We start from the raw sequence: 25,726 nt of genomic DNA on the forward strand, positions 1-25,726 counted from the left end.
TCTTCTCACTCTCTCTCCAGTAGAGGATATTGTTTGTCTTGTGTCCTCTGGGCCACTGTCATGATCTATCACAGGGGTTGGCAACCTTTTCAAACCAAAGAGCCAAATGACATCAAAATTCAGAACAAGTGGTCAACAAAGAGCTGTGTAAGAATGCTCATTTGCATGAGTGAAAATATCTAACTTAATATTATTGATAATTGGCATAATGGTTAACAATAGAACAAATGAAATCTTGCACTCTCAGATTTTATTTAATGGGACTTCTGCTGTTGCATCTTTTAGCACAATTCTTTGAAGTTTATATCATAACTGGTCAAATCCAGCTTCATGCAATGCAGTTAGGTTGTTTTCTGTCAATCTTGTGGGGGCTGGGGATATGGAGGTGCAGGAGTTGTTGGATTGGAGTGTATGAGGGGTTCAGGGCAGAGGGGCTGGATGTATGATGGGCTCAAGGCACAGGTCTGGGGTATATGGGTGGTGCAGGAGTGTTATGGCAGGAGACTGGGGAGGTGGGGGTGCAGGAGTTTGGGGATATGGGGGTATGATGGGCTCTGGGATGGGGCGTTTGGGGGTACAGGAGTGTTATGATGCTGCAGCCAGATGGGGGCTAAGCCCCAATTGGGGGCTTGCTGGCCAACCTTTATTTTTAAATAAAGTAAAATATTATGTCCAACACAAAAGCTTTCAACATTGTCTTTATTTGTGGCACGGGTGGGGAACCTTTTTTGGGTTAGGAGCCACTGCCCTATAGAAAAATCAGTTGGGGACCATACAAGTGAGAAGCAAAAAAACAACTCCTCCGGGAACCTCAAACCATCATTGGTGTGGTCCCCAGCTGAGATACCCTTACTCCCCTGGTACTCCAGCCTCATGGTGGGGAAGGGGAGAAGGGCAGGTAGGATTGAGGTTCAAGGTTTCAGGCCAAGTTAACTCTTCTGGGGTTCCAGGGTTAGTGGATTTTGTGCCTCTCTCCCCAAGCTCTGGGGTGGGGCCAAAAATGAGGGGCCCAGTATGTGAGACAGCTGCCAGTGAGCGGGATAGGGATGGGGTGTAGAATCTGAGTGGGTGATAGGGTGCAGGAACAAACTAGGAATAGGTGTCTCACCAGGGAAGGGGCAGGGGCAGGGTGTAGGTGGGTGTCTGGCCAGGGGGAGGAGGCAGGAGCAGGGTGTTCCTGGGTGTCTGGCCATGGGAAAGGGGCAGGGTGCTGATGGGTGTCTGGCCAGGGGTTTGGATTGTGAGGGTGACCCAGGGCAGGGGATTGCAGTGCAGTGTCTGGGAGGGGCATGGGCTCAGGAGGGGGGCAGAGGGTTTGCATTATGTGGGGGAGGGGCAGAAAACTGGGGGAGGGGGAGACTGGCCTGCCAGAGGCAGGTTTTAGCCGGGACACTTACCAGTGAGACTTGCAGCTCATCTAATTTCTCTGGCAGGAGCCAGCCTTGCCCCCACAGGCTGCCTGGCCATGTACTCCGTGACTAAGAGCCTGAGAGGAGTGGTGATTTGTGGTTCCCACACTGCCTGTTCTTGGAACAGGCAGTTGCCATTGGCCAAAACTGGCCAAAGAGCTTGTGCTGGGGGCGGGAGCATCCCCCTCTCTTCCCTGCTCACTGCGTGTGGAAAACAAATGGCCACGCAGCTGCTTTTCTGCATGGCACACAGCAAGCAGGGGAGGCTTCCTGGGGGCCCAGTCTGGCCAGCGGGGGGTGTTTTGCCTGCTGTGGGAGGAGTAAGAAGGGGGCTGGGCTTGAGTTCCAAAAGAGCCATATTTGGCTTGTGAGCCATAGGTTGCTGACCCCCGGTCTATTACTACACAACTTATGTGGACACAGGCAACTCCTGCTAGCAGAGACCGGACAGTATTCCCTTTACTGATATTATGCAATTATGGGGCCTTGCTACACAATATGGCTGCATGTTCTAAAAGATCTCTTCATGCTGTAGACCAATATAGCAAGGTGCCCACTAAATGTGTTAACAGTGCAGAGTGACCCTTAGAATAAATTGACCATTTCTATCTACTTAGTGCTTACAGATCACACCAAGACAGGTGACGTATGAACATTATTGATTATGATAAGTCTTATCTCTGATCAATGCATGCTACCATTGCCCAAATCCTGCATTCAGGATAACTCCTACTGACAGTGTAGGAACAGCCTGTCAAGGAAACAGTTGAAAATCAATTTCTAGAAACTCCTCATATATTTAGACCAGTTCTAGTAGCTTACATTTGCTTGACAAAACTGTGCTTTAATTTTTGTTTTCTATAGATATTATGAGAATGATGTCAAAGAAGCCAGCAAGATGAAAAAGCAAGTGACATTGCAGCAGCAAGAAGTGGAAAGTATGGACCACCAAACCACGACTCAGGTCCTGTTTCAACAATCCAGTTATCACCCACTAGCCCAGCACTCAGCTACCCTTTCCCAGTTCCAGTCTCCAGTGCAGGATTTGTGTTCTGCTTACCGTGACTCCTTGCAGGCTCACAGGCCCAGCAGCCTGCTTTCTGGGAGTGTTAGCAGCTCACTGCATTCTTATTCTGCTCTGCAGGCCAGCCTTCAATCTGCTGTGCAGACTCTTCCCCTCCAGGCACCTATCACAATGCAGGTGGCTATAGCAACAGAACCTAGACATTGCATCTCCATGGCCTACGGCAGCAGCTATTTCAGTGGCCACCACTCATACACTGCCAGGTGTTTTGACAGATGACCATCTAAAAAAGTGATGATCTGAGTAAAGTCTGAACAGAGGGCCCAGTGGAATGTGAGCCAAATGTGTATGTGCGGCGAAACATACTCACATAGGCTCAAGTTCATTCAGATGATGGGCCTCCAGATCAAACTTTCTAATATGGGTGATGTGCCTGCAAAGATTGGGCTTTTAATGAGACTAAGAGAAACAGAAATGCAATAACGTACATTTTATTTTAGATCGTCCCTTTTGAAAAGCATCTTGTGTAAGAAGTTATACTCTGTGGGGTTTTTTAGCTTCCATACTAAAAGCTTCAATGAATCATGCTGAAACTTGTGATTTAAAGGGTTACTTCAAGCAGGCATGCTTGGAAGGGCTTCTGGTCAAATAACATTCTTGGAGGGTATTGTTGAAAGTGAGCTTTACCCCAAGGTCTCTCTGATGGTAGCTTATCCTACAGGAAACTATCACTAAAATGATGATACAGAAGCTTCTTGATGATATCTGGGTGAACAATCCTAGACTGTGCAAAATCTCTATGTAAGATGCTGCTTTCCCTTTCCTTGACTTGGAATGAAAGCAACCCAGATGACCATCAAATCCTCTTTGCCTTAAAAGTCCTCTTGGATTTGGGTGCTCTGCCACTGAACAAAACCTCTGTCTGCCTTCATGTAAAAAAACCTCAATCTTAAATCACCTTCTAGATTTTTAAGCTGCTGCTGCCTTATGTGACTGGATATAATGTGTTTAGTAAACTTGTTTACAACCTACATCAGGGATTTAATGTTGCTTGAAGAAAACCCTTTGGAAGAAAATTCTTATATATACACAGAAGGGGTTTACTGACGTCAGTTTAGCATTTTTGGACTTACAGTTCAGTGGTCGAAGTGAAGTTTAGAACTGAAGAACTTAATGAGGATGGGGTGGAGAGGGAAACCAGTGAATTCTACCATGAAAGTAGGAATAGTTCTGCCTTTATTCTAGGGCTGCAATATTAGGCTGCACACAACTTTGGTTTTTAAAAACCATCTTAGAGCAATAAAGTAAAACTGGGTTAAGGGAACTAGTCATTTAACTGCAATGAGACTGATACCTGTTACCATGTATCCAAAGGGTTATGTTTTTAAAATCATTGACCTATGTTTGGTTAAAAAGTCTATGTAGGATTTGTATAATAACGTAAATAGTTACAAGTAACATAGAGAATTTTACCTGGGTGTCAAACACACTCACTTGATATGCAACCACCATTCTGTAGTTGCTGGAAGCCAGTATTATTGGTTTGTAAAGGTTCTCAGAACAGCAGTATAGACAATGTGCAATATTCTTTTAATCTGACTTGCCAGTGCGGTTTTTTTAAATACCATGTTAGACATTGCTGCTGAAACTATATTATTAGATCGTTTATTTTGGGATGTGTTTGGGTAAAGGGCAAATCTGTCTAAAAAATTATCTAATATTTGTTTTGACAACATACTGTGTATTATAATTTTGTGTCACATAAAGATAAGTGTCCTTAGGAGAACAGGCTAGGAAAGTTTAAAATCTATTTCTTTGTATTATTTAAACTACGAATCCTAACAAAATTGAAGAGGCAATGTCATGCAGAAATTAGTTTAGCAACTAAGAGGTTTTAGTTCACTTTTTTATTTCCCTGTTTGCATATTTATATGAAACTTATTTCCACAAGGTTTTAGTGTATCTTCATGACTGTTATAGTCATTCAGCAAATTGTAAAGTACCTCTTTAATATATGGGGAATATTGTGGTACTGTGGCATTTCTGATTGTGGAATCCATGTGGGTTTTTTTGTAACCTTGTCAGAACAGGTCATGTGAAGTAACTGTTTAATGACCATTGCTACTACGAGCTTGATGAAGGTTCTCCAATAAACAAATGCCCTGCATCTGACATCCTTATGTGTTAATGGTGTCTTCATTCTCACAGTATATTTCTCCTAAGACAGGCCAGTGAACTGATGTCTCCACTTTGCAAAAAGTAGTCTGTTCTATATGTGTAGAAGCTATAGCTGTTGACAGTGCTTTGTGGGACACAACAGAAAAGTACTCGACAAATATGATATTCAGGATGAATTAACACATGGCATTTTGGTAGGTTAGGAAACCTATTTAGGAAGACTTTGCAAAAAAAAAAAAAAAGAATTGTGAAGGATTAGGGAGGTGCTATTGACTTCTAGAACGAACTATTCCAAGTGTAAGATGTGGAAGCATACAAAGAAGCAAGAAGTGAATCAGGAAAATAGTCTAAGGAGCAATTAGAAAGGATGCACAAGTCTTATGGTGAAATTACAGTTTTTGATGTGATGTGACCAGTGCATTTCTTGGACACTATCACAATGCTTATATAATTTTAATTCTGAATTGAAGAGAATGTCTCTGCAATTTCTTACTTTCCTTCATGATCACTTTTTTCTACACATTTTTTCCCCTGGGTTCTCTCAATTCAGCTGTATTTGTGTCTTGTTTGAAAGATGGAGGAGTGTGAGCATCAAAACAAATCTCTGAAAGAAGCATAAAGCTGTTTCTCAGAATACACAAACTAGAAAGCCCACCTTTGCCTCCTGTTTGGGGAGAACACATCTTCTGCAATGCCTCTGAATGCTGATAGGAGTTCCACTTCAATTTCCTTGTCAGTGGAAATTAAGCTCCACCTAATGTAATTGAAAATACACCACCTCTGGAAATAACTAGGAAAGCTCAGACAACTGTAATGTAACTCTAAACCTGATTCTATCATAATGGCACTTGCATAAGTGCACAAAAAGCTTAATGTTTTTAAAGCTTAAAGGCTGTAACAAGTCTTTGAAAGCCCATGCTTGTCATTTACTACAGCAGTGTGTCCTAATTTTATTTGGCTGAGGAACCCTTTTCAGCTTTTCAAAATGTCAAGGAACCCCTAGGTTTGTCAAGCAAAAAAGGGGGGGGGGGAGGAGAGAGGGACCCACCAATTCATGAATTTCACATTCCTTCCCCAAGACACCCCCCCCCCATCTCCTTTCTGTGAGGCCTCATCTGCTCTGTTCCCCTCCTCTCCATCACTTGCTATACCCAGCCCTTATACTTGTCTCAACCTAGTGAGAGTGAGGTGTGGGGTGGGAATGAGGGATTTGGGTGTGGGAAGGGGTGAGAAGTACAAGCTCTGGGAGGGAATTTGGATGCAGGAGAAGGGGCTGTTGACTCAGGGAGGGGGCTGTAGGCTGGGGAGTGTTGGGTTCAGGTGGAAGGTTGGGGTGCTGAGCAAGCCAGGGCTTGTGGATGTGAGGGTGCAGGAGTTTGGGCTGGATATGTGAGGGACTCAGGGCAAGAAGTTTGTGATTATGATGGGCTCAGGACACAGATTTGTGATGTGTGGATGGTGGAGGAATGTTGTGGCAGAAGACTGAGGATGTGGGGATGCAGGAGTGTGGGGATGTAAGAAGCTCAGGACAGGAGGTTTGAGGGGGAAATCTCGCTCCCCTGGGGTACAGAGCCCCCAGAAGGGTCCGAGGCCGGAGGTCAAATCAGTGAGGCAGGAGAGGAATCTAGAAGGAAAAACTTTATGATGCATGTATGCAGGCTGTCACACCAAGAGTGAAAGCAGCACTGAGAGACAGATTCAGGTATCCTATATACAGAATGCTTAGACAGTTCAGTTGTTGATTGTTATTCTTTAACATATCAAAGTCTCAGCAGAAGTACTCTGAGACTTCTGTTCACCCCAGGAGTGCTAGAAGTAAGTTTTACAAAACAAAGGCACATGAGAATGTGGAGTGGAGAAGTCTACAAGGCAAACTGTGACAAAGATAAGGGTTTACATGACAAATTGTGACAGACTAGGAGTATCCATGAACTTGAGATAGACATTGTAAGGCCCCGGCAAGCTCCCGGGAGCCGCCAGCCTGGTCCCGGGAAGAGGGGGAGGGCTGGGGGGCATCGGGTGGGTGGCTCGAGCCATGCCAGGTGCAGGGTCTGCTGGCTGGGTGCTGGCAGGCTTGCACATGGCACGGGCACTATAGCCAGCCCGTGCCCCTTTAAGGGGTCTGGGGACGGGAGGGGGGCAATAGAGTTTCCCTGGTGTTGGCCAGAGTGGCCACCAGGGAAAGCTGGGGAGGTCTAGCCTCCCACTAGTTCGAATTAAGGGGCTACACACCCCTTAATTCGAACTAGTAAGTTCGAACTAGGCTTAGTCCTCGTAGAATGAGGTTTACCTAGTTCGAACTAAGTGCTCCGCTAGTTCGAATTAAGTTCGAACTAGGGGAGCGCTAGTGTAGCACCTATCAAAGTTCATTCGAACTAACGTCCATTAGTTCGAATTAACTTTGTAGCGTAGACATACCCCAAGAGACCTAGCTTTTAGGTCAGAATGGTAGAGGCTCCTTCACTAAGCTCCAGAGGTCCCAGGTTCAGCTCCACATGGTGGCAGTTACAGCTGCACCAATGACCAGAAGGCACTACTACAAAGGATTGCATGATATACCCACTCCCTCTCTGAAGACTCCTATGGGACTATGTCTACACTACAAAGTTAATTCAAACTAAAAGCCGTTAGTTCGAATTAACTTTCAAAGCGTCTATTCATGCAAACTGCAAGCAACGGAGCGCTTAATTCGAACTAGGTAAATCTCATTCTACGAGGACTAACGCCTAGTTCGAATAAAGTAGTTTGAATTAAGGGCTGTGAAGCTACTTAATTCGAACTACTGGGAGGCTAGCCCTCCCCAGCTTTCCCTGGTGGCCACTCTGGGCACCACCAGGGAAACTCTTCTGCTCCCCTCCCAGCCCTGGAGCCCTTAAAGGGGCACGGTCTGGCTACAGTGCTTGTTCCAGTTGCAAGCCTGCCAGCACCCAGCCAGCAGACCCTGCACCTGGCACAGCACGAACCAGCCACCCGCTGCCACCCAGCCCTTTGCCTCTTCCCGGGACCAGGCTGCCGGCTCCTGGGAGCCTGCCCGGGGCCGCAAGAGGCGGGCGCCCACCTGTCTAGTGCGGAGATCGTGGACCTCATCGAGGTTTGGGGGAGGCCTCCAACGTCCACGATCTCCACACTAGTCAAAGGAATGAGGTTGTCTACAGCCGCATGGCTGACAGCCTGGCCACCAGAGGCCACATGCGGACCCGGGAGCAGGTCTGCTGCAAAATTAAGCTAGGGGCTGACCTGCAGGCATGCCCCCATTATGAGGCCCTGGACCACAACCTGGGGACTGACGCAGTGCATGCCCCCGGGTGGTGATCGACTCCGGAGCAGAGGGACCCATCCTGGACATGGAGGAGGAGGACGCTGAGAGACAGGAACCTGCAGGGAGCTTGCCCAGGACCCAGGACCCCAGAAGCACCCCACAGGGTACATCGGCTGTGTCGTCCAAGGCCGGGGAGGGCTCCACATGTGAGTGCCATCATGCTCCCCCTATGTGTATGGGGGAAGTGGGGGGAGAGGGAGCCCAGAGACCATGCGCCTGGGCCTTGCCCACCATGGAGCAGCAGCTGGGTGTCATGCAGGGGCACTGGCCCGTTCCCCACACGCCAACCTCGCCTTGCAGAGGGGGGCTGGGTTTCACCCACCTTATCCCCAGGGAGAACTGACCACTGCTCTTGTTTCACCACAGCCGCAGCACCTGGGACTGCAGGGCACACCACCCTGCCTGCAACAGCCACCCGCACCCGGGCCAGCAGGCATGCCAGGAATCTGGAGGACTACTAGCGGCGGCACCTGTGGCTACTGGAGCACCAGATCCGCATCCAGGAGCACTGGGTCCGGGAGGACCTGCGGCTGCAGCAGTGGAGCTTGAAGATGCTGGAGGAGCAGAGCCGTGCCCTCAGAGGTCACCTCCAGACCCTGATGGACAGGTTCCTGCCTCCTCCTGCTCCAGCCCCTACGGCCACCCCAGCTCTTGCTCCTCCTTCTACCCCTGCTCCCTCTCCCGCTTCCTCCGCACCCCCGTCCCTCCTGCCCCACCCTCCACACCCACTCCCCCCGATGCCCTCGCACCCGCAGTGCTGCAACACTGGAGAGCCAGCAGGACCCCCAACCCTGAGCATTCCCTTCCCTTCCTCCCCTTCCGCCCCCTACCAGCTCCCTCCTCCCAGGTTTCCCCCTCCCCTCTCACACCCTCATTTCTCCCTCCCCCACCCCAGTTATGTACAATAAAGAGAGATTTTTGTTGGCAAAACAGGTGTGTTTATTTTACATTAGGAAGGGTTGTTAAGCTCTCCCGCAGGGCTTCCCGGATCTGGACGGCCTCCAGCTGGGCCTCCTGGACAACGGCGGTGTGGGGCTGCACGCACTGGGCAGCCATGCACTCAGCCTAAGCCATCCAGGCTGGCAGGAAAGCCTCCCCCCCCCCCCCGCTCACATAAATTGTGCAGCACACAACATGCTGCTACCATGGGAGGGATATTGTGCTCGGCAAGGTCGAGGTGGGTGAGGAGGCATCGAAATCAGGCTTTCAGGCATCCGAAGGCCCCTTCGACCACGATGCGGGCCCTGGTGAGCCTGGCATTGAAGGCCTGCCGGGAGGGGTTGAGGTGCCCTGTGTACGGCTTCATCAGCCAGGGCTGTAGGGGGTAGGCCGTATCCCCCACCAGGCAGATGGGCATATTCACGTCCCCAACCCTGATGTGGCAGTCGGGGAAGGAGGTCCCGGCCTGCAGCCTCTGGCACACGGAGGAGTTCTGGAACACCCTGGCGTAGTGTGCCTTGCCGGACCAGCCCACATTAATGTCCAGGTCACACACGGCCTGCAGGAGGATGGAGAAGTACTGGGAGAAGTATGGATGATGTACTGGGAGGATGGAGAAGTATGGTTGATGTACTGGGAGGCCTGGTGTTCCGGGGCATGGATGGGGATGTGCGTCCCGTCGATGGCCCCTCCGCACTTGGGGAAGCCAAGGGTGTCGAACCCCTGAATGACCGCGTCCGGGTCGGCGAGGCAGACCACCCTGTGGCACAGCACCCGGTTGATGGCCTTGACCACCTGTAGAGAGATACAGCAAACTGTGAATCTCTGGGGCACCCAGGTCGCTGGAAGTGTTCGTTCCCTGGCACTGCCCCACGCCCCACTCCTGGAAGCAACCCCCATTGGAGGCATGTAGTACGGCCGGGACAGACCGAACCCTCCCGTGTGGGGCACTTTCGCCTCCTCCCGCCTCCCCCCCGTTTTCCCTGGAGCGGCCCATCCCCTCCTTGCAGCCCATCTCTCCACCGGCCCAGGGGCCGGTGGGTGTCATACCTGCATGAGCACTGCTCTGACGGTGGATCTCCCCACGCCAAACTGGGTCCCGACGGATCGGTAGCTGTCCGGTGTGGAAAGCTTCCACAGGGCGATGGCCACACACTTCTGGAGGGGGATGGTGGGCCTCATGTGAGTGTACCGTCACCGCAGAGCAGGGGCAAGCCACTCGCAGAGCTCCAGGAAGGTGTCCTTCTTCATCCTGAAGTTCTGGGTCCCACTGTTGGTCTCCCCAGTGCTCCAGGACGATGAGGTCACACCAGTCGCTGCTGGTGTTCAGACGCAGGATGCAGCGGGGCACGCTGGCGTCCAGGCGCTGCTGCCACTCCTCCACAACCCCCGGGGAGGCCAGGGGGAGAGGCAAGGGGCTGACGTGCACCAGGTGGTACAAAGCAGCCTCCATCCATTGCTGGCAGGCTTGCAGCAGCAAGTCCAAAAACTGGAGCAGTATGCCCAGGGTGAGCTCTGGCTCCATGGTGCCAACTACGGTGGCGTCTCCAATAGGAAGCACCGACACAGGCAGTCAGAGAGAAAAACTCTTTGCTGTCCCTCGGTGAGGTAGGCAAGCAAGCGGAAAAGCTGAGAATCCGCTGTCCAGGGGGGTCCCTTTAAGCACGAGCCTCAGATAGCCTCAGACAGCAGCCACACAAAGCAACTACTGACCTGATGCCCTGCCAGAACTGGTTTCAGCTGCCCTTAAATGTGACCCAGCGTCCAATCAGTGTGGACATGCTAGTTCGAATTAGCAAAATGCTAATTCAAATTAGTTTTTGGGTCTAGATGCGCTAATTCGAATTAGCTTAGTTCAAATTAACTAATTCGAATTAAGTTAGTTTGAATTAGTGCTGTAGTGTAGCCATACCCATGGATACCTCAGGGGCCATCTGACACTGGATCGAGACAGGAGGAGAAAGTTGTACCCGGCTGTGCTGAGGGGGAGAGAGGCCCAGAGCCAGAGGACGACTTGGCATCTTAGAGGCTTTCAGTCAGGAGGTGTTTTATACCCCTAATAAGGCGAGCCACTCTCAGTCTTCAGAGGGTGTGCCTGGTAAGTGAGCTGGGCCTCAGGAAGTGGCTGGGTTACAGAAAGAAGGCTTGGGCCATGTCTACAGTGGCAGATGTAAAGTGCTGGCAGTTACAGCACTGCTGATGAAGCGCAACAGAAAAACACTATTGGGTATCCATCCTGTCAGCCACCAGCGCATTAGCATGAGCTCATTTGTGGCACTTGCAGTATCTTTTGGAGTGATGCATCCTGGGCCGCTATCTCACCGAGCTCTCTCTTCTGCTACAGAGATTTGTGGGGAGACATGGGCATCCTGGGTCCTATCCAAATGCCCCATAGTGCATTACTTCAGGTCCTAGCAACTCCTTTGCTTTCATCCACATATAGTACCATCTTTCAATGGCTTGGATGCTGTGTGCTCTGCTTCTGTGTGCAGGAACAGATCAGATGCTGATAGATCTCAAGAGCAGCATTCAAATGACACGAGATTTCTTGTGGCATTCACGGAGGTGCTGACCACAGTAGTACGTCTTTTTGGACTTGGGAAACAAGCACTGGGTGATGGTATCACATTGTCAGGCACAGCTGGGATGAGGAGCAGAGGCTGTAGAACTTTCGGATGAGGAAAGCCACTTTCATGGGACTATGTGCTGAGCTCGCTCCCACCCTGCAGGGCAAGGATATCTGAATGAGAGCTGCCCTGCCAGTGGAGAAGAACGTGATGACCTCACTGTGGAAGCTGGCTACTCCAGACAGCTTTTGCTCTGTCACCAATCATTTTGGAGTGGGAAAATTGACCACTGGACTTGTGTTGATGGACGTGAGGAGCAGGGGAGCTCCTGGTGTGTGGAGAAATTGGAGAAGGTCAGAGAAGAGCAATAAAAATGATTAAATGAGGGACATGAGCTATGAGGGAAGACTGAAAAAATTGGGCTTGTTAGTTTAGAAAAGAGAAGACTGAGAGGAGACACAATAGCAGTTTTCAAGTATCTAAAAGGGTGTCACAAGAAGGGAAAAAAAATTGTTCTCCTTGGACTCTGAGGATAGGACAAGAAGCAATGGGCTTAAACTGCAGCAAGGGAGGTTTAGGTTGGACATTAGGAAAAACTTCCTACCTGTCAGGGTGGTTAAACACTGGAATAAGTTGCCTAGAGAGGTTATGGAGACATTACTGGAGACATTTAAAAGCCGGTTGGATAGACATCTGTCAGGGATGGTCTAGACGTTATTGGGTCTTGCTGTGAGGGCAGGGGACTGGACTTGATGATCTCTCAAGGTCCCTTCCAGTTCTAGTGTTCTGTGATTCTATGTACTTCAGAGGGATGATAGACGGCCATGCACATTCCAATGTTGGCATCTGACTACCTAGGCTCTGAGTACAATGGGGGGTCTTTGTAGTGGAGGTCTTCCAAGTACCTGCAGGTTGTGAGCACAGTACTAGAGGGGTGGCTTGCTTCCCGCACCTTGCAGTAGGCATTTTGCAGCTTTTGTGAATCCTGGTCATGGCCCCTTTCATGTGCCCATAGATATCATAATTCTGACAGCTGGAGCATAGTTGGAAGCACAGCATCCTCCCCCAAAATACTAACGAAATCTAGAACCTTAGCCTGGGTCTAAGCTGCGGATCTCCTGGTGCATGGAGCAGGTATAGTCAGCTGGATGCACTAAGAAAACACCACATGTCACTAAGCAAACAGGAAGGGAACTTACAAATTTCAAAAGAACATAAAGGTGGATCTTGGTTACCTGGTTGGTCATCTGAGCAGAGCAGTAGAGTTCAAAGAGTTGACCAGAGAGGCCAGAACAGGCATTGTGGGAAGGATTCTGGAAGCCAATCAGGATGCAACATTATGCCATGGTGTCTACACTGGCACCTCAGCACACTCAGAACACAGCAAACTCTACCCTTCTCACAGAGGTGTTTTCCCTAGAGCACACTAACTGTGGAGCTAGTGTGCACTAAGTGCCTTGCCAAAGTGGACACCATGAAAGCTACAGTGCTGGCATCTGATTTATTGTGCAGTGGCTTGCCACTAGAGACTTGGCCTTGGTTCTGTGTGATGCTGCTACCAGCAGAAGATCAGTCAGATGGTGAACAGACCTTTGATGCAATCTCTCCTATCTTGATAATCTCCCTCACAGACCTCACTGAAAGTGTCATGCAGCTGCTGTGCAGCTCTTCTGCTCAAATTAGCTGGCAAAGCAAACGTGGTATTTGCCCCCTGAAGGCTGACATTCATTTGCCACAGTGCTGTCTGGGAGGGGTGGGCGTTAATCACTGCTGCACAAAGACAAGCCACATGTGGTCCCGGAAAGAAACCGCAATCCAGTAAAAGACCCACTTTGCTTCCCTGCTCACCCTAAGCAGCAAAATGTCTTCCAGGGTGAACACAGCCTGTGGAAATGAGTGGCCATTACTAACTTTTGGTCCGGCTCCTGCAATGCTCCCCCATTCCCAGAGCAGAGTACTGCCATGTACGAATGAAAATCCCTGCTCCTCAGCATGAATGAGAATCCCTGCCCGGCTGCACCAAGGGATGCCCCTGCTGCTCTAGAGGTGACTCACCATTGTGGGTTCCTGTATGTTATCTACGCTCACTCCTGGACAGTGCTGGGTATGTGGATGGTGCAAGTGTTCCAAAGGGTTTGGGCAGTGCTCTGTCTAGTGTTAACAATGGACCTCTGTAACGTGGCCATTTTGGCTTGATAGTGTGGGACTCAGAATGTCAGTCTGCAGTCCTAATGCCTGCCAAGCACGTAAGATGGCGCCAAATGTGGTCAGAAGCACAGAGGTTGCTGGAATGTGAAAGGATGCACCACGGGGCATTGGGACAAGACCAGGATGCCCTGCGCCTCCTTGCAAACTTCTGTGGCAGAAGAGGAAGAGGTGGGATAGATGCCCAGAATGCACCACGCCCAAAGGCACTGCAAGTGCCATGAGTGTGGCCATGCTAATGTGCTGACGTCTGACAGTGTGGACACGCAAAACTGTTTTTGCTGCTGCACTCCCTTACGTGAGCTGTAGCTACCAGCACTTTACATCTACCAGTGTAGGCCTGGCCTTAGAGCCACATAGAGCTCTCTGTCAAGTCTGGGAAAGGTACTTACAGAATCACAGGAAAATGCAGGATGGTGCAGATCTTTTCATGTAAGTAGTTAACACATGTGGTTAACTGGTCCTGCCATAGCACATGGAGCAGAATTTGACTTCTGGAGGTCCCCTCCAGCTTTACATTTTGGATACGTCTAGACTACAGGGTTTTGTCGACAGAAGTTTTGTCGACAGATACTGTCGACAAAGCTTCTGTCGACAAAGAGCGTCTAGACTACATTCAGTTCTGTCGACAAAGCAAGCTGCTTTGTCGACAAAACCCTGTAGTCTAGACACAACCCGACATGCAATAACACCTTCTGTCAACAGAACTCTGTTGACAGAAGGCGTTATGCCTTGTAAAATGAGGTTTACCAGCGTCGACAAAACTGCTGAGTTCTGTCGACGTTATGTCGACAGAACTCAGCGGTAGTGTAGACGCAGGTATACTTTTGTCGACAAAAGTCCACTTTTGTCGACAAAACTCTGTAGTTTAGACACACCCTTTATGATTACAGCTCCTCCGTTGACACTTTTTAACAATGTTATGGTAGTAGTCAGAGGGGAAATTGGTTATCATAGGCTGCTGTTGCCAAGACAACGAGGGCAAGAGTGACTTTCTAAATGGCCTGGATGGGGAGAGGGAATGGCTGATTACCTCTGGTGTCATAATGTTCGAGTTCAGGAAGCAGAAGCATAGGGCAAGAAATGTGTACTGTTTTGTGGTAGGGAGGTGGAGAAATTAGTTTTACCTAATGTTTTGGGTTTCCCCAAGCCTCGTCCGGCAATATAATAATTGGAGGTTCTTCTACAAACATTAATTAGTGGCTTAAATTTGGTTGAAAATTGGCATGTTTATAAAAAAAGGCATTCTAAAAAATGTGGGACACTGAGGTACAGACCATGTAAAACAAAAAAAAGGATGCAATCTTAATATTCTCACTACAAATTAGGATTTGCCATATGCCTGATACTTCAGATTTGAGAATGTTGGTTAATTGACTTGAATCATAATCAAGGACACAGCCTGAAACATCTGGCATATCATGCTCTCTTGCAAGTTGCTACACCATGCCTCAGTTTTCTCACCTGTAAAATGGAGATAATTACCCATGATTAAGAGGCATATTGTGAAATGTAATGTTTGTTAAATGCATTGTGCACTGTGGTATATTTCTTTCTACAAATCAGAATAAATTGTTTATATAAATTTCATCTTATTGCAAGTTTTGATTTAGATTCCAGCACTTTATTTAGTTTATTTATCTATTTTTAATTCCATTGTTTAGAATGCTGGTAAAATCTGAACCCCATGGCCGCTGGCATGAAACAAATGCCAGTTCTACCCTTTCCCCGATTCCACCTCCAAAAAGTCAGTATTCAGAATGAAAGTGGATTCCCCATGGTGTAACGTTTCTTAGAGGTAGTTTTCTCCAATACATACTTCAAGTGCCTGCAGGGATTTGGCCAGTCCCTTATTAACATTCCTTCAACAGTAGGAGCTTTCACAAGGCTAATAAAACATCACAATTAAAAAATATAAAAGCATCTTGGAAGGCAGAGGGTAGGAACAGTAGTTACCTTTCCATTCAGTTGACAGCAACCTATTAGTGTGTAAAATAGACTTTCTAATTTTCTTCTGTAAGTATAGTTTTTCCTCCATGATTCTAAATTAATCTGTTTTAATAGTGACATTCTAGAATGTATTACTATTAGTATGAGTAGAATTTTAATTAGCTTGACATAACATTTTCTTATTGCCAATACTGGAATTTTGGCCAAATATTCCCAAACAGAGTTCAAATTCATCTAATTTTGTAAGCTGCATCAAAAATTAGCTTCATTTGGGCATATTTTAATCTTTTCTTTGGTATCTCCAAAGCAAATAAAAGAAAACCATAAACTAGGTGCTCCCCTTTACCTTCTTGCATTAATTTTGACATGAATAGACGTGATTTACGCCAATGTGAAGGTAATGTGGCAATTTGATTCTAATTTTTTATTAAGATCTGAATGCATAATGTGGCTCTGAGTTGTTTCGGTACAGTACTTGACTCTCACCTCTGCAACTGTATTTCTATGTGTATCATATCCAAGTCTTAAAGGTACTTTGTGTGACTACATTTCATATTTGCATAATGAATTTCCTAAACTCATTCTTTCCCATCTATTCTCACACTTTGATAGTTTTAAAATTTGTGTGGATCATGTGACCTTTAACTTTTGTGTCCCTGTGCAAGTTAAGACCCCGTTAACACTGAAATGCATAAAAACTGAAATCATTATTCATGGGCTAGAGAAGGACTTTCCACAGAGGTTTACAGCGGTGCTGGAAGTTTTCATAACTTAATAGATTGTTGTAAGTAACACTTTGTACAGCTAGCAAAATGTCTGAGTGAACACACCAAGAGACCACTCACTACTGGAGGATTGACCCCGCAGCCTTAGGAAATTGTGATGGTGATTTATGTCTCCATTGTTGACAGCCATGCTCTGAATCTGATGAGCTGCCTTCAGAAATCAAGTCTGTTGTCCAGTGAGAGAGGATAGTGTGGAAATGGAAGCGCATTCTTGAAGAGAGGGGTAGGAAAAAATCAGTGCTTTGCCATCATTTAACAATATGGTGGAGGAGGCTAGATTTAAACAGAAGCGTGTGGTAAATCTATTTGTTGTAAGCAGCAGCAAAAGGTTCCAAGCATGCACAGCTTTCAGACCTGACTCCTGTTTCACCAGTTAAAGTTCAGCATGTTCTCTGACAAGATGTATTTTAGTCTTGGCAACAAAAGAGTTGAGCAAAACCAGCACATAAGTTACATGTGGCCTATGCCATATAAATTGGCTTTCCTGCAGCCAGTGCTATAACATAGGTGGGTAAAACCTTGTTAAAGCTCCTGGTGGTGTTAGATACCCTTCATTCAGAACAAATATAAGTACTGTCGCAGTTAAGCTTTTTGCAGCAAGAGAACTGAAATGCAGTCATGGGTGAGCATGGCCAGAAGCTGAGCTCTGTGCTTGGAAGGGTTTCACCGTGGGTTGAATGCAAACACAGGTTGACTGGATGTGTGTGTAGGAGAGCAGAAATAGAGAGAAGCAGCCAGAAAGCCCAGGAGAAGCACTTGCAGTGAAACCCTGACAAAAAGCCAAGAGAGCTTTTTGGGCAGAGCACTAGCTGAAACTGTGACAAAAGAACGTGCCTTCTCTTTAATTCCTACTGAGTTAATGGAAACAGGATTTTGCATCAAAATCTCTCTCCAGCTGTGAGGCCTGGTCCTCCACCAGTACAGAGGGCCCATTCCCCAGGGGAGTACCACAGCCAGTCTTCATCAGGTCCCCTTACCTGTAGCCCAAAGCTGGTGTCACCCAGCACCCCACATCCACAGCCCTTTCTCCCCTCCTAGCACTCTGTGTGTGAGAGGGGGTCTTTGCCACCAGGTTGTAGACTGAGGGGTAGGGGGAGGGGCAGCCTTTATCATCCTCCTGCCTCAGCATCCTCCTTCTCTTTTTCAGCTCCCCAGCAACAGGCTCTAGCCTTGGGGTTTCCTTCCCCTAGAGGCCCACAACTCCACAAACCACCCACCAGGAACGGCAAATTACAGAAAAACAGCAGAGGGTTTCCTATACTCCCACCATTTTATAAGCTTTACAACTTAACCTTTCTAAGTGCTCTAAAATCTGAATGGGTCCTTTGCTTGGAAATCTTTCTCATAGGAGGCAGAGTAGCACTAGTGATCCAAGTGCAGGGTCATTTGACCAAGGACCCCCGAGTTACAGGTTGCTCCCCAAACCTGTTTCTTTCTGTTCTGTTAAACAGGGAGTAAGGGTATGTCTACACTACCCTCCTAGTTCGAACTAGGAGGGTAATGTAGGCATACCGCACTTGCAAATGAAGCCCGGGATTTGAATTTCCTGGGCTTCATTTGCATAAGCGGGGAGCCGCCATTTTTAAAACCCCGCTGGTTCGAACCCCGTGCAGCGTGGCTACACGGGGCTCGAACTAAGTAGTTCGGACTAGGATTCCTATTCCGAACTACCGGTACACCTCGTTCCACGCTTATGCAAATGAAGCCCGGGAAATTCAAATCCCGGGCTTCATTTGCAAGTGCGGTATGCCTACATTACCCTCCTAGTTCGAACTAGGAGGGTAGTGTAGACATACCCTATGGTACTAAGTATGTCTGGATGAATCACAGACAGACTTTATCGAGAGAGATGGTTATGAACTTACCCCACCATCAGTTAACAACTATGGATAAACCTAGACAAAAGGCATTTTGGAATAGATGTTGGAAGGTGCTACAATTTTAGGAGTCACTTGTGGCAATTTGATTTTGATAAGCATGTAATCAGTGGAGCAGGAGGGAAGAGGCAAATTAAGCATGTGAATCCTTCCTGGGCAGGACCCAGTATTAGGAAACAAAGGACTGGAGATATTAGATGGGGAGGTGGTAAGTAGAGAAAGACAGAGGGTTCAGGTGAAGAAAGCATGTTTAACTTGTCAAATTAAGGAAGTGGAGTGACAAAATCTATATTCAAGCTAAATTTTTTGGACACCAGAGAACTGGATGAAGTGTTTTCCACTTAGTTCATCCAGAATACCTTGTGCTGGTCTGGGAAAAGGTCTGGGAGGGAATCTAAACATCCTCCTTCTAAACAAACATACCCTTGCAAGCCCACATGTATTGGCTAACCACTTGGATAAAGAGGGGTAACAGCAGTGTCAGTCACAACAGTAGCAAAGCTAGATGATTTCACTGCCATTGTATGTAATCAAAATACCTTATTTTGATACCGAAGGAGTTGATCATAAGAAAACATAAATGTAGCCTTTCAATTATGTAAAAATCCTGCATATCTGCTTTTTAGCTAGAGACAAAGGCGAACTCCTTCCCTCTGCTCTCACCATGGTAGCTGCTTTCATGCACAGTCAGATGCCAAATCTACCAGTTGGTTATAGACACCACTCACATATGCCATGCACAAAATGAATCCTGAAAAAATTCAACTGCAGCCCAGTCACTATATATGTGTTTGCACTTTGATTTAAATCTCATGTTTCTGGCTTGGTGTGTGCCAAACCCTTAGTTACACAAACAGTGATAATATTAACATGAAAAATTGAAGTTCTCTCTCCTTGAAACAACTATTCCCTCATTTATTTGCAATAGAAACCGAGAAATAGAGTTTCTAAAATTGGTTTATTGATTGTCTTTATATTTATTTATCAGTGCGCTGGAAGATCAATTCTCTTTCTTAAGCTAGCTTTTTGCTGATTCTTTTGTAGGTTACCCCACCAGCTGTAGAGATCTGGAAAAGAACAAACCAAAAACTCTGAACATGGTAACGAGAACCACAGAGCTATTTATGGAAAAGCCTTGTTAGAGCATTGAATATGCGCCTTGATGGTACAAGATTGGGTCTGTGATAAAAGGTACCCAAAACTAAATTATTAATATATGCCATCCTAGAATACGCTATAGAAATTTTTAAATAGCAACTTCTCACCTAAAAACATGTTTAGGGATGTCTGAAAAAATTCCACCCTAAAATAGTTGACCCTGAGATGATACCTTGGATAATATTTTCCTAGATTTGCTGTGATGGGTGTTCTAAAACAGCCATAAATGGAAGAAAATAGGAGTTTTGGTGCAGATGACTATTACCAGGGAATGTCTATTGGCCCAATTCAGCAAAGTGGTTAAAGCATGTATGTAACTCTAGGCAAATTATTAGTCCATCTGAAGTCAAATCCTGACTTCTTATACCATTCATGAACTGAAGCCCTCATGCTTAAAGTTTAGCATGTGCTCATATTTTGTCAAAGAAACCTTAGAAACCTGGTCCCTGCTCTAGCTTAGACATATCAGTCAAAATTATTCAAAATCCATTTTCCATAACTATATGGACTTATTGTTGGTTCAGCAGTGGCTCTGTTTTTCCAAATTGTTTGAAACTATTTCTTCCCTTTATAACATACTTCCATAGAATTTTATAGGTATGAAAAACAAGTAGTTTTATAGAAACTTACAACCCTACAGAATTTAAGTTGTAAGCGTTCTGTAGAACTTTTCATAGAATAGTAGAACTGGAAGGGACCTTGATCATCCTATGGAACCGCTATGCCAGAAATATAGAAAATTATAACCCAGATATAAGTGGGTCATAGGTGGCCTTAAAATATACGGAGAGTTTCACTATTAATATAGAAGACATCAGTAAATGTTTTCATTTCAAGTCTTGAAGCATGTGTATTTTATGTAGTCAGTTAAGACAAAAGGAAAAAACTATGTAGCACTTTAAAGACTAACAAGATGGTTTAATAGGTGATGTGCTTTCGTGGGCCAGACCCACTTCCTTAGATCATATTCTGGAAGAGAATTGGCATGACCATATATACCAAAGGAATACAATGAAAAAAATGAACATATTATTAAACTGACATCAGATTTAGTACAGAAGATGGGATGAAGGAGAGGGAGGGAGGGAATAGCTATTTATGAGTCAATGAATGGCTAATCAGGATTTTAAGTGGGGAAGCTATCTTTGTAATGGGTAAGGTAATTAGCATCTTTGTTAAGGCTCATAAGATCTGAAGAAGTGGGTCTGGCCCACTAAAGCTCATCACCTATTAAACCATCTTGTTAGTCTTTAAAGTGCTACATAGTTTTTCCTTTTGTTTTAGCAAGATCAGACTAACACGGCTACCTCTCTATTACAAGTCAGTTAAGGACAGACTAGTCAACATGAATACAGTCAGGTTAAAACATCCAAATACCTAAAATTGTGCTTAAGAATTATCTGAGTTTTTATGTACCTGTGATACTTTACAAATCCAATTAACTATGAAAGCAATTTCCCTCCCCCCCCCCCCATTCAAATGGAATAATGAAACACTCGTCCATTTTACAGATGGTATTTATGCAAAAACTGGAGAGGGTCAGTTTGCTTTAAAATACTGCCTTTAAAAAAAAATCTTACAATTTAATGAAAACTTCTCTCATAGTCCCTTAGGCTTAAAGATAAAGCCCAGCGTTCCATACTGTAACTAACCTGGGAATGTTCTTACATTTCATGAAGCGCCTCTAGAGGACGGTTCAGGTGTGTCTACTCTGCACCGTAGATTGAAATAAGATCCTCCATTTGCGCAGCTCATGAGCTCATTTCAATGTTATTTCAAAATAGCTTATTTCAAAATTTGGCGCTGTCACACACCACTTATTTCTAAATAAATCTCTATTCTAAAACCTCCCTTATGCCTCGTGGAATGAGGTTTACAGGGACGTCACAATAGCGAGCCCATTGTATTTCAAAATAACAGCGTATAATGCAATGTAGATGTAGCCTCAGAGACTTACCTCCAGTAGTTTTCCTCCAGCAATCTCAGCAGTATGATGGTAGTTAGGGAAATCAGCAACCACTTTCCCACCTTCTAATTTAACAGTTGCCTGTAATAGAAATGTGTTTATCATTGTCTTGATGTGTAGGCTTTACGATGCACAACAGCTTTTCAACAGCCTCTAAAGAAAATAAGATGTGAAGGAACCCATGTGCGACAGTCCCTATTGTATAGTCTCAGACATGAACAAGATCAGAATCTTAGTACTTTAGCTCTTAAATATACGTTTTCACAACTTAAACTAGCAGTAGTAGCAGGAGGCATACCTGGGAGGTTGACAAATGCCTTTGATGTCGACTGCGGAGTGTCCAGACTACTGCGCTGAGCCGACAAACAGCTGATCGGCTCAGCATGGCAGCCATTTAAATTTAAATGAAGCGGCGATTATTTAAATCGCCACTTCATTTTCCTATGCTGGGTAGCCTAATCTACATTCCTCTGTCGCCAGAGGCATGTAGTCTAGACGTACCCTGAATGGCTAATCAGGGGTGTTAAGCGGGGAAGCTATCTTTGTTAAGGCCCATTCGTAATGGTGCAATGAGCAGCCAGGAGGAAGGGTACAGGAACAGGCTGGGGTAGAGTGTCTGGCCCGGGGTGGGGGGCACTTACTCGCCTTCGTGCCCCATGCTGGTCCCAGGCACTGCCTCCTGCTGCTCACATTGGCCAGATTCCATTGGAGCACCAGTGACGGCTTCCCACTGGGGGCAGGGGGCAATCTGGCTCGTGAGGAAGAAGTGCTCTTCCTTCTCTTCCTCCTCCTCCAATTGGGGGACGCGCAGCGCACTCGCACACTGCTGCTTTCCCGCTGGGCGGGGTGGTGTCTTCCCTACGAGCCGGATCACGCAGTGAGGCTCAAGGCTCTCTCTCTTCCACCCCCACTCTCCCGGTGGGAAGCTGGATTCCAATGGAATCCAGGACCAGCATGGGGCATGAAAGCAAGAAAGGCAGGGGAAGGAGTCGGGAGGGGGGACAAAAGTGCTAGTGCAGCCTCCCTGCTGCGGGGGGAAGGAGGGGAGCTGAGCTTGAGCCACAGACCATCTGGAAGGCACCGCGCAGCACCCTCACACTGACTTGGGAGACCATGGGGAGGTGCATTCGCACAGCTTCCACAGGCCCCTGGGCAAGGTGTGTGTGTGTATGGGGGGGGGCAGTTCTGTGCTTCCAAAAGGGGTGGGGCCGAGGGCAGAAAGGATGGGGCCATGGGCAGCTGGCCCTCAGCACCACCAGTGCACTACACACCAGCCCTCAGGCAGCCTTCACCACTGCCCAGAGTGCAGCATGCCCACTACACCTTAAGTTCCCATCAATGCCAGGAGCACAAGGCATGCTGATCCAGCAGTGATTTAAAGGGCCTGGGGCTTTGGCAGTGATTTAAACAGCTGTGGTGGTGTCCAGAGCCCCGGGTTCCTTTGAATTGCAGGACCCTGGGGAAATGGCCCCATTTACCACCCCCTCCGTTGGCAGGCCTAAGGGTGGCAGTTGTCCCTATGAGTTCTGAAAGGCAGTGAGCACCTTCTGGGGCAGTCATTCTACTATTTATTTTATTTTTGTAGTGACAATGTTCAAGTCCTAACTAAACCCTTAAGCCAATAGTCAGCTAGTTTGAAATTAAAAAAAATTAAAAGTCTCTGTGGGCATATTTCAAAATAAATTCATGTTAAAAACAGTGGGTAGGCAAAATAATATAGGACATCTCTTTGTATGTGCCAGGACTACAGCATTGAAACTCCCTCAGATGGGGTGTCAGATGCTACGGACCATAGTCAACTAAATTATGAAATGAAACAACATTAAATCATAAGATGAAATTAATTTACCTTGAACTTTTTACCTCCCATTGTCTCCATGTCTGCTTCCTTGCCAATGGTGAATTTATTGGTCATGGAGTGTCCTGTTGGATAGATCTGGGTCCAGATGAAGTCTTCTCCATTTTGTACCACTTCTGTGACAACCTTGAAATTCCTTCCCTTTTCAATGATATCGCTGGAGATACCTACCCAATGGAAATACTTTTATTATTAAACTAGAATCCCATCAATAACATTTTCTTCTGTATTTAAGCAAAACCATGGTGTGTTATTAGCCATACTGAGATCATCATGATTAACTTCACAGATCCCCATTCTTTTACATTGGTGTCTTAGTTCAGAATGTTGAAAGCATTCTTTGGAAGCAGTGAAGCCTCAACCCTATAGCTAGATGCTGCTCAAGAGCTGGAAGTGAGTTTGGAAAGTGTCCATGGTTGGGTGTTAAAAAAAAATTCAGCTATATCTACCCAGTCTATGCACTTGTATGCTCATAAAGTTACATGTGCACAACATTTTTTCTGTACTTTGCAGGAAAAAACATGTATTACATTGTAATATTTAAATATGTCATTTAAATAGCTGAACAGGTGCATGAATGCAAACTTTTATACTTTCAGAATCCTGTAACCACATTGGATTTTACAGCTGCCTGCGCCAGCCTTAGCTTTTTAAAAGTTCGTATGGCAATAGTGTGCACTCCCCTGACTCCTGCAGAGGGTAGTCATGAGTTTGTACCACCACAACTGAAGTATGAGGATTGAACATGGGACCTCCTAATTCATTGCATTTACAAGTATCTTTGGGGCTGATTCTGCTTCTACAAAACTCAGTAAAGGTATGTCTACACTACCCCGCTAGTTCGAACTAGCGGGATAATGTAGGCATACCGCACTTGCAAATGATGCCCAGGATTTGAATTTCCCGGGCTTCATTTTCATAATCGGGGAGCCGCCATTTTTAAAACCCCACTGGTTCGAACCCCGTGCAGCGCGGCTACACGGGGCTCGAACTAGGTAGTTCGGACTAGGATTCCTCGTTCCTATTCCTAGAATAGGAATCCTAGTCCGAACTACCTAGTTCGAGCCCCGTGTAGCTGTGCTGCACGGGGTTTGAACCAGCGGGGTTTTAAAAATGGCGGCTCCCCGCTTATGCAAATGAAGCCCGGGAAATTCAAATCCCGGGCTTCATTTGCAAGTGCGGTATGCCTACATTACCCTCCTAGTTCGAACTAGGAGGGTAGTGTAGACATACCCTAAGACTTTAGTGGAAGCAGGCCTCTGCTTTGCTGTAGAATAGATGGTGTTATTCTGAAGATATGATTGAAGAAAATTTGTTGAAGATCTAACCCTTGCTAGCCTGGAGCTGATGGATTTGATGCTCAGCACTTTCTGATGGGTATCAAGCACCCTCTGCATCTGGCAGGAGCAAGCCCCAAAACTTTGCATTGTTTTATCTAGTAACTTATTAAAACTTGTCAAGATTCACTGAGAAAAATATCCATACATACTCACCAATATGCTTCACAAAGGCGTCATAGTTCTCCTCACTTTCCACTTCATATTTGCCTGTGAAAGCCATGCTACCTCCAAGAGGTGGCTGGTGCAGGAGAGCAGCTGTTGTGATAAAGAAATTTTACTGGGTACAAACAGGCTCAAAGCTCTCGCTTTATAAACCTTCCCAAGCTGCTTATACCCACCCCCTGATCATTCCACCTGTCTGCCACACCTCTCTGAAATACTGTCTGAGTCGGGAGCCTGGGTGTTATTGACCCTCGTGAAATTGCCTGTTTACAATTTTATTATAACTCCTTGTCCTTGGTTTATACAACAGGAAGGATCAGTTGTTTTACAAGTGCTGACCCTCACAGCTGGGATTTATTTTAAAAACGAGAACAGAAAATGTAGTTAATTTATTTGAAACAAATCAGTTGTTTGCAGATGATGTATTTGCAAAAGTTCTGGTTTGACTGCTTCTGATTGTGTACCTATAAGCAAGTCACTTAATTTCTTTTGGATGGTGTTTCCCTATTTAAAAGGGATGATAATACAGTACCTACCATTATGAAGGGCTTCAAAATCTGAAGAAAAATGTAGTATTATTGACTCCGATTGAAAAGATCGCTTTTTCAATTTAAGTGCAATGTAAGATCTACTGCCAACCCAAATACCCTAGCCTAGCTTCTTTCTCCCCCTTCTCTGGGGCCCTGCCCCTGCTCCATCCCTTCTCCAAGGCCTCAAGTTTCTCAAACTTTTTTTTATAAAATACCCCTTTTTCAAAAAAAAATTTATAAGTACTCCGAGTACCAGTTTTCTCACACACTTTTTTTTACGCTGTTGCATCACATTTGCTTAAACAACTTGGGTGCGTCTAGACTGGCAAGATTTTGTCCAAAAGCACTTGCTTTTGCACAAAAACTTGCCAGCTGTCTACACTGGCCACTTGAATTTGTGCAAGAGCACTGACGTTCTGATGTAAGAATTCTTGTGCAAATAGTTTGACGCTCCCGCTC

General features: G+C 46.3%; 2 protein-coding genes across 3 annotated transcripts in view; one reads left to right on the forward strand and one right to left on the reverse strand.

Moving 5' to 3' along the window:
• Positions 1 to 5,005, forward strand: part of CCNJL (cyclin J like) — a 59,326-nt gene extending 54,321 nt beyond the window's left edge. For both annotated transcript variants that reach the window (XM_006137145.4, XM_006137143.4), the window contains one exon: positions 2,274 to 5,005. In XM_006137145.4, the coding sequence (XP_006137207.1) occupies positions 2,274 to 2,712 (439 nt within the window). In that variant the 3' untranslated portion in view covers positions 2,713 to 5,005. The remainder of the gene's footprint in view (positions 1 to 2,273) is intronic.
• Positions 5,006 to 19,229: 14,224 nt separating this feature from the next.
• FABP6 (fatty acid binding protein 6) lies at positions 19,230 to 24,843 on the reverse strand. Its single transcript, XM_006137150.3, has 4 exons — positions 24,729 to 24,843; positions 23,227 to 23,402; positions 21,369 to 21,458; positions 19,230 to 19,320 (listed from the first exon to the last, which is right to left on the reverse strand). The coding sequence occupies exons 1-4, from the start codon at positions 24,793 to 24,795 to the stop codon at positions 19,267 to 19,269; spliced, it is 387 nt and encodes a 128-aa protein (XP_006137212.1). The 5' UTR covers positions 24,796 to 24,843; the 3' UTR covers positions 19,230 to 19,266.
• Between the last annotated feature and the right edge of the window lie 883 nt (positions 24,844 to 25,726).

Source organism: Pelodiscus sinensis, chromosome 17, assembly GCF_049634645.1.
Source record: "Pelodiscus sinensis isolate JC-2024 chromosome 17, ASM4963464v1, whole genome shotgun sequence".
Taxonomy (NCBI): Eukaryota; Metazoa; Chordata; order Testudines; family Trionychidae; genus Pelodiscus; species Pelodiscus sinensis.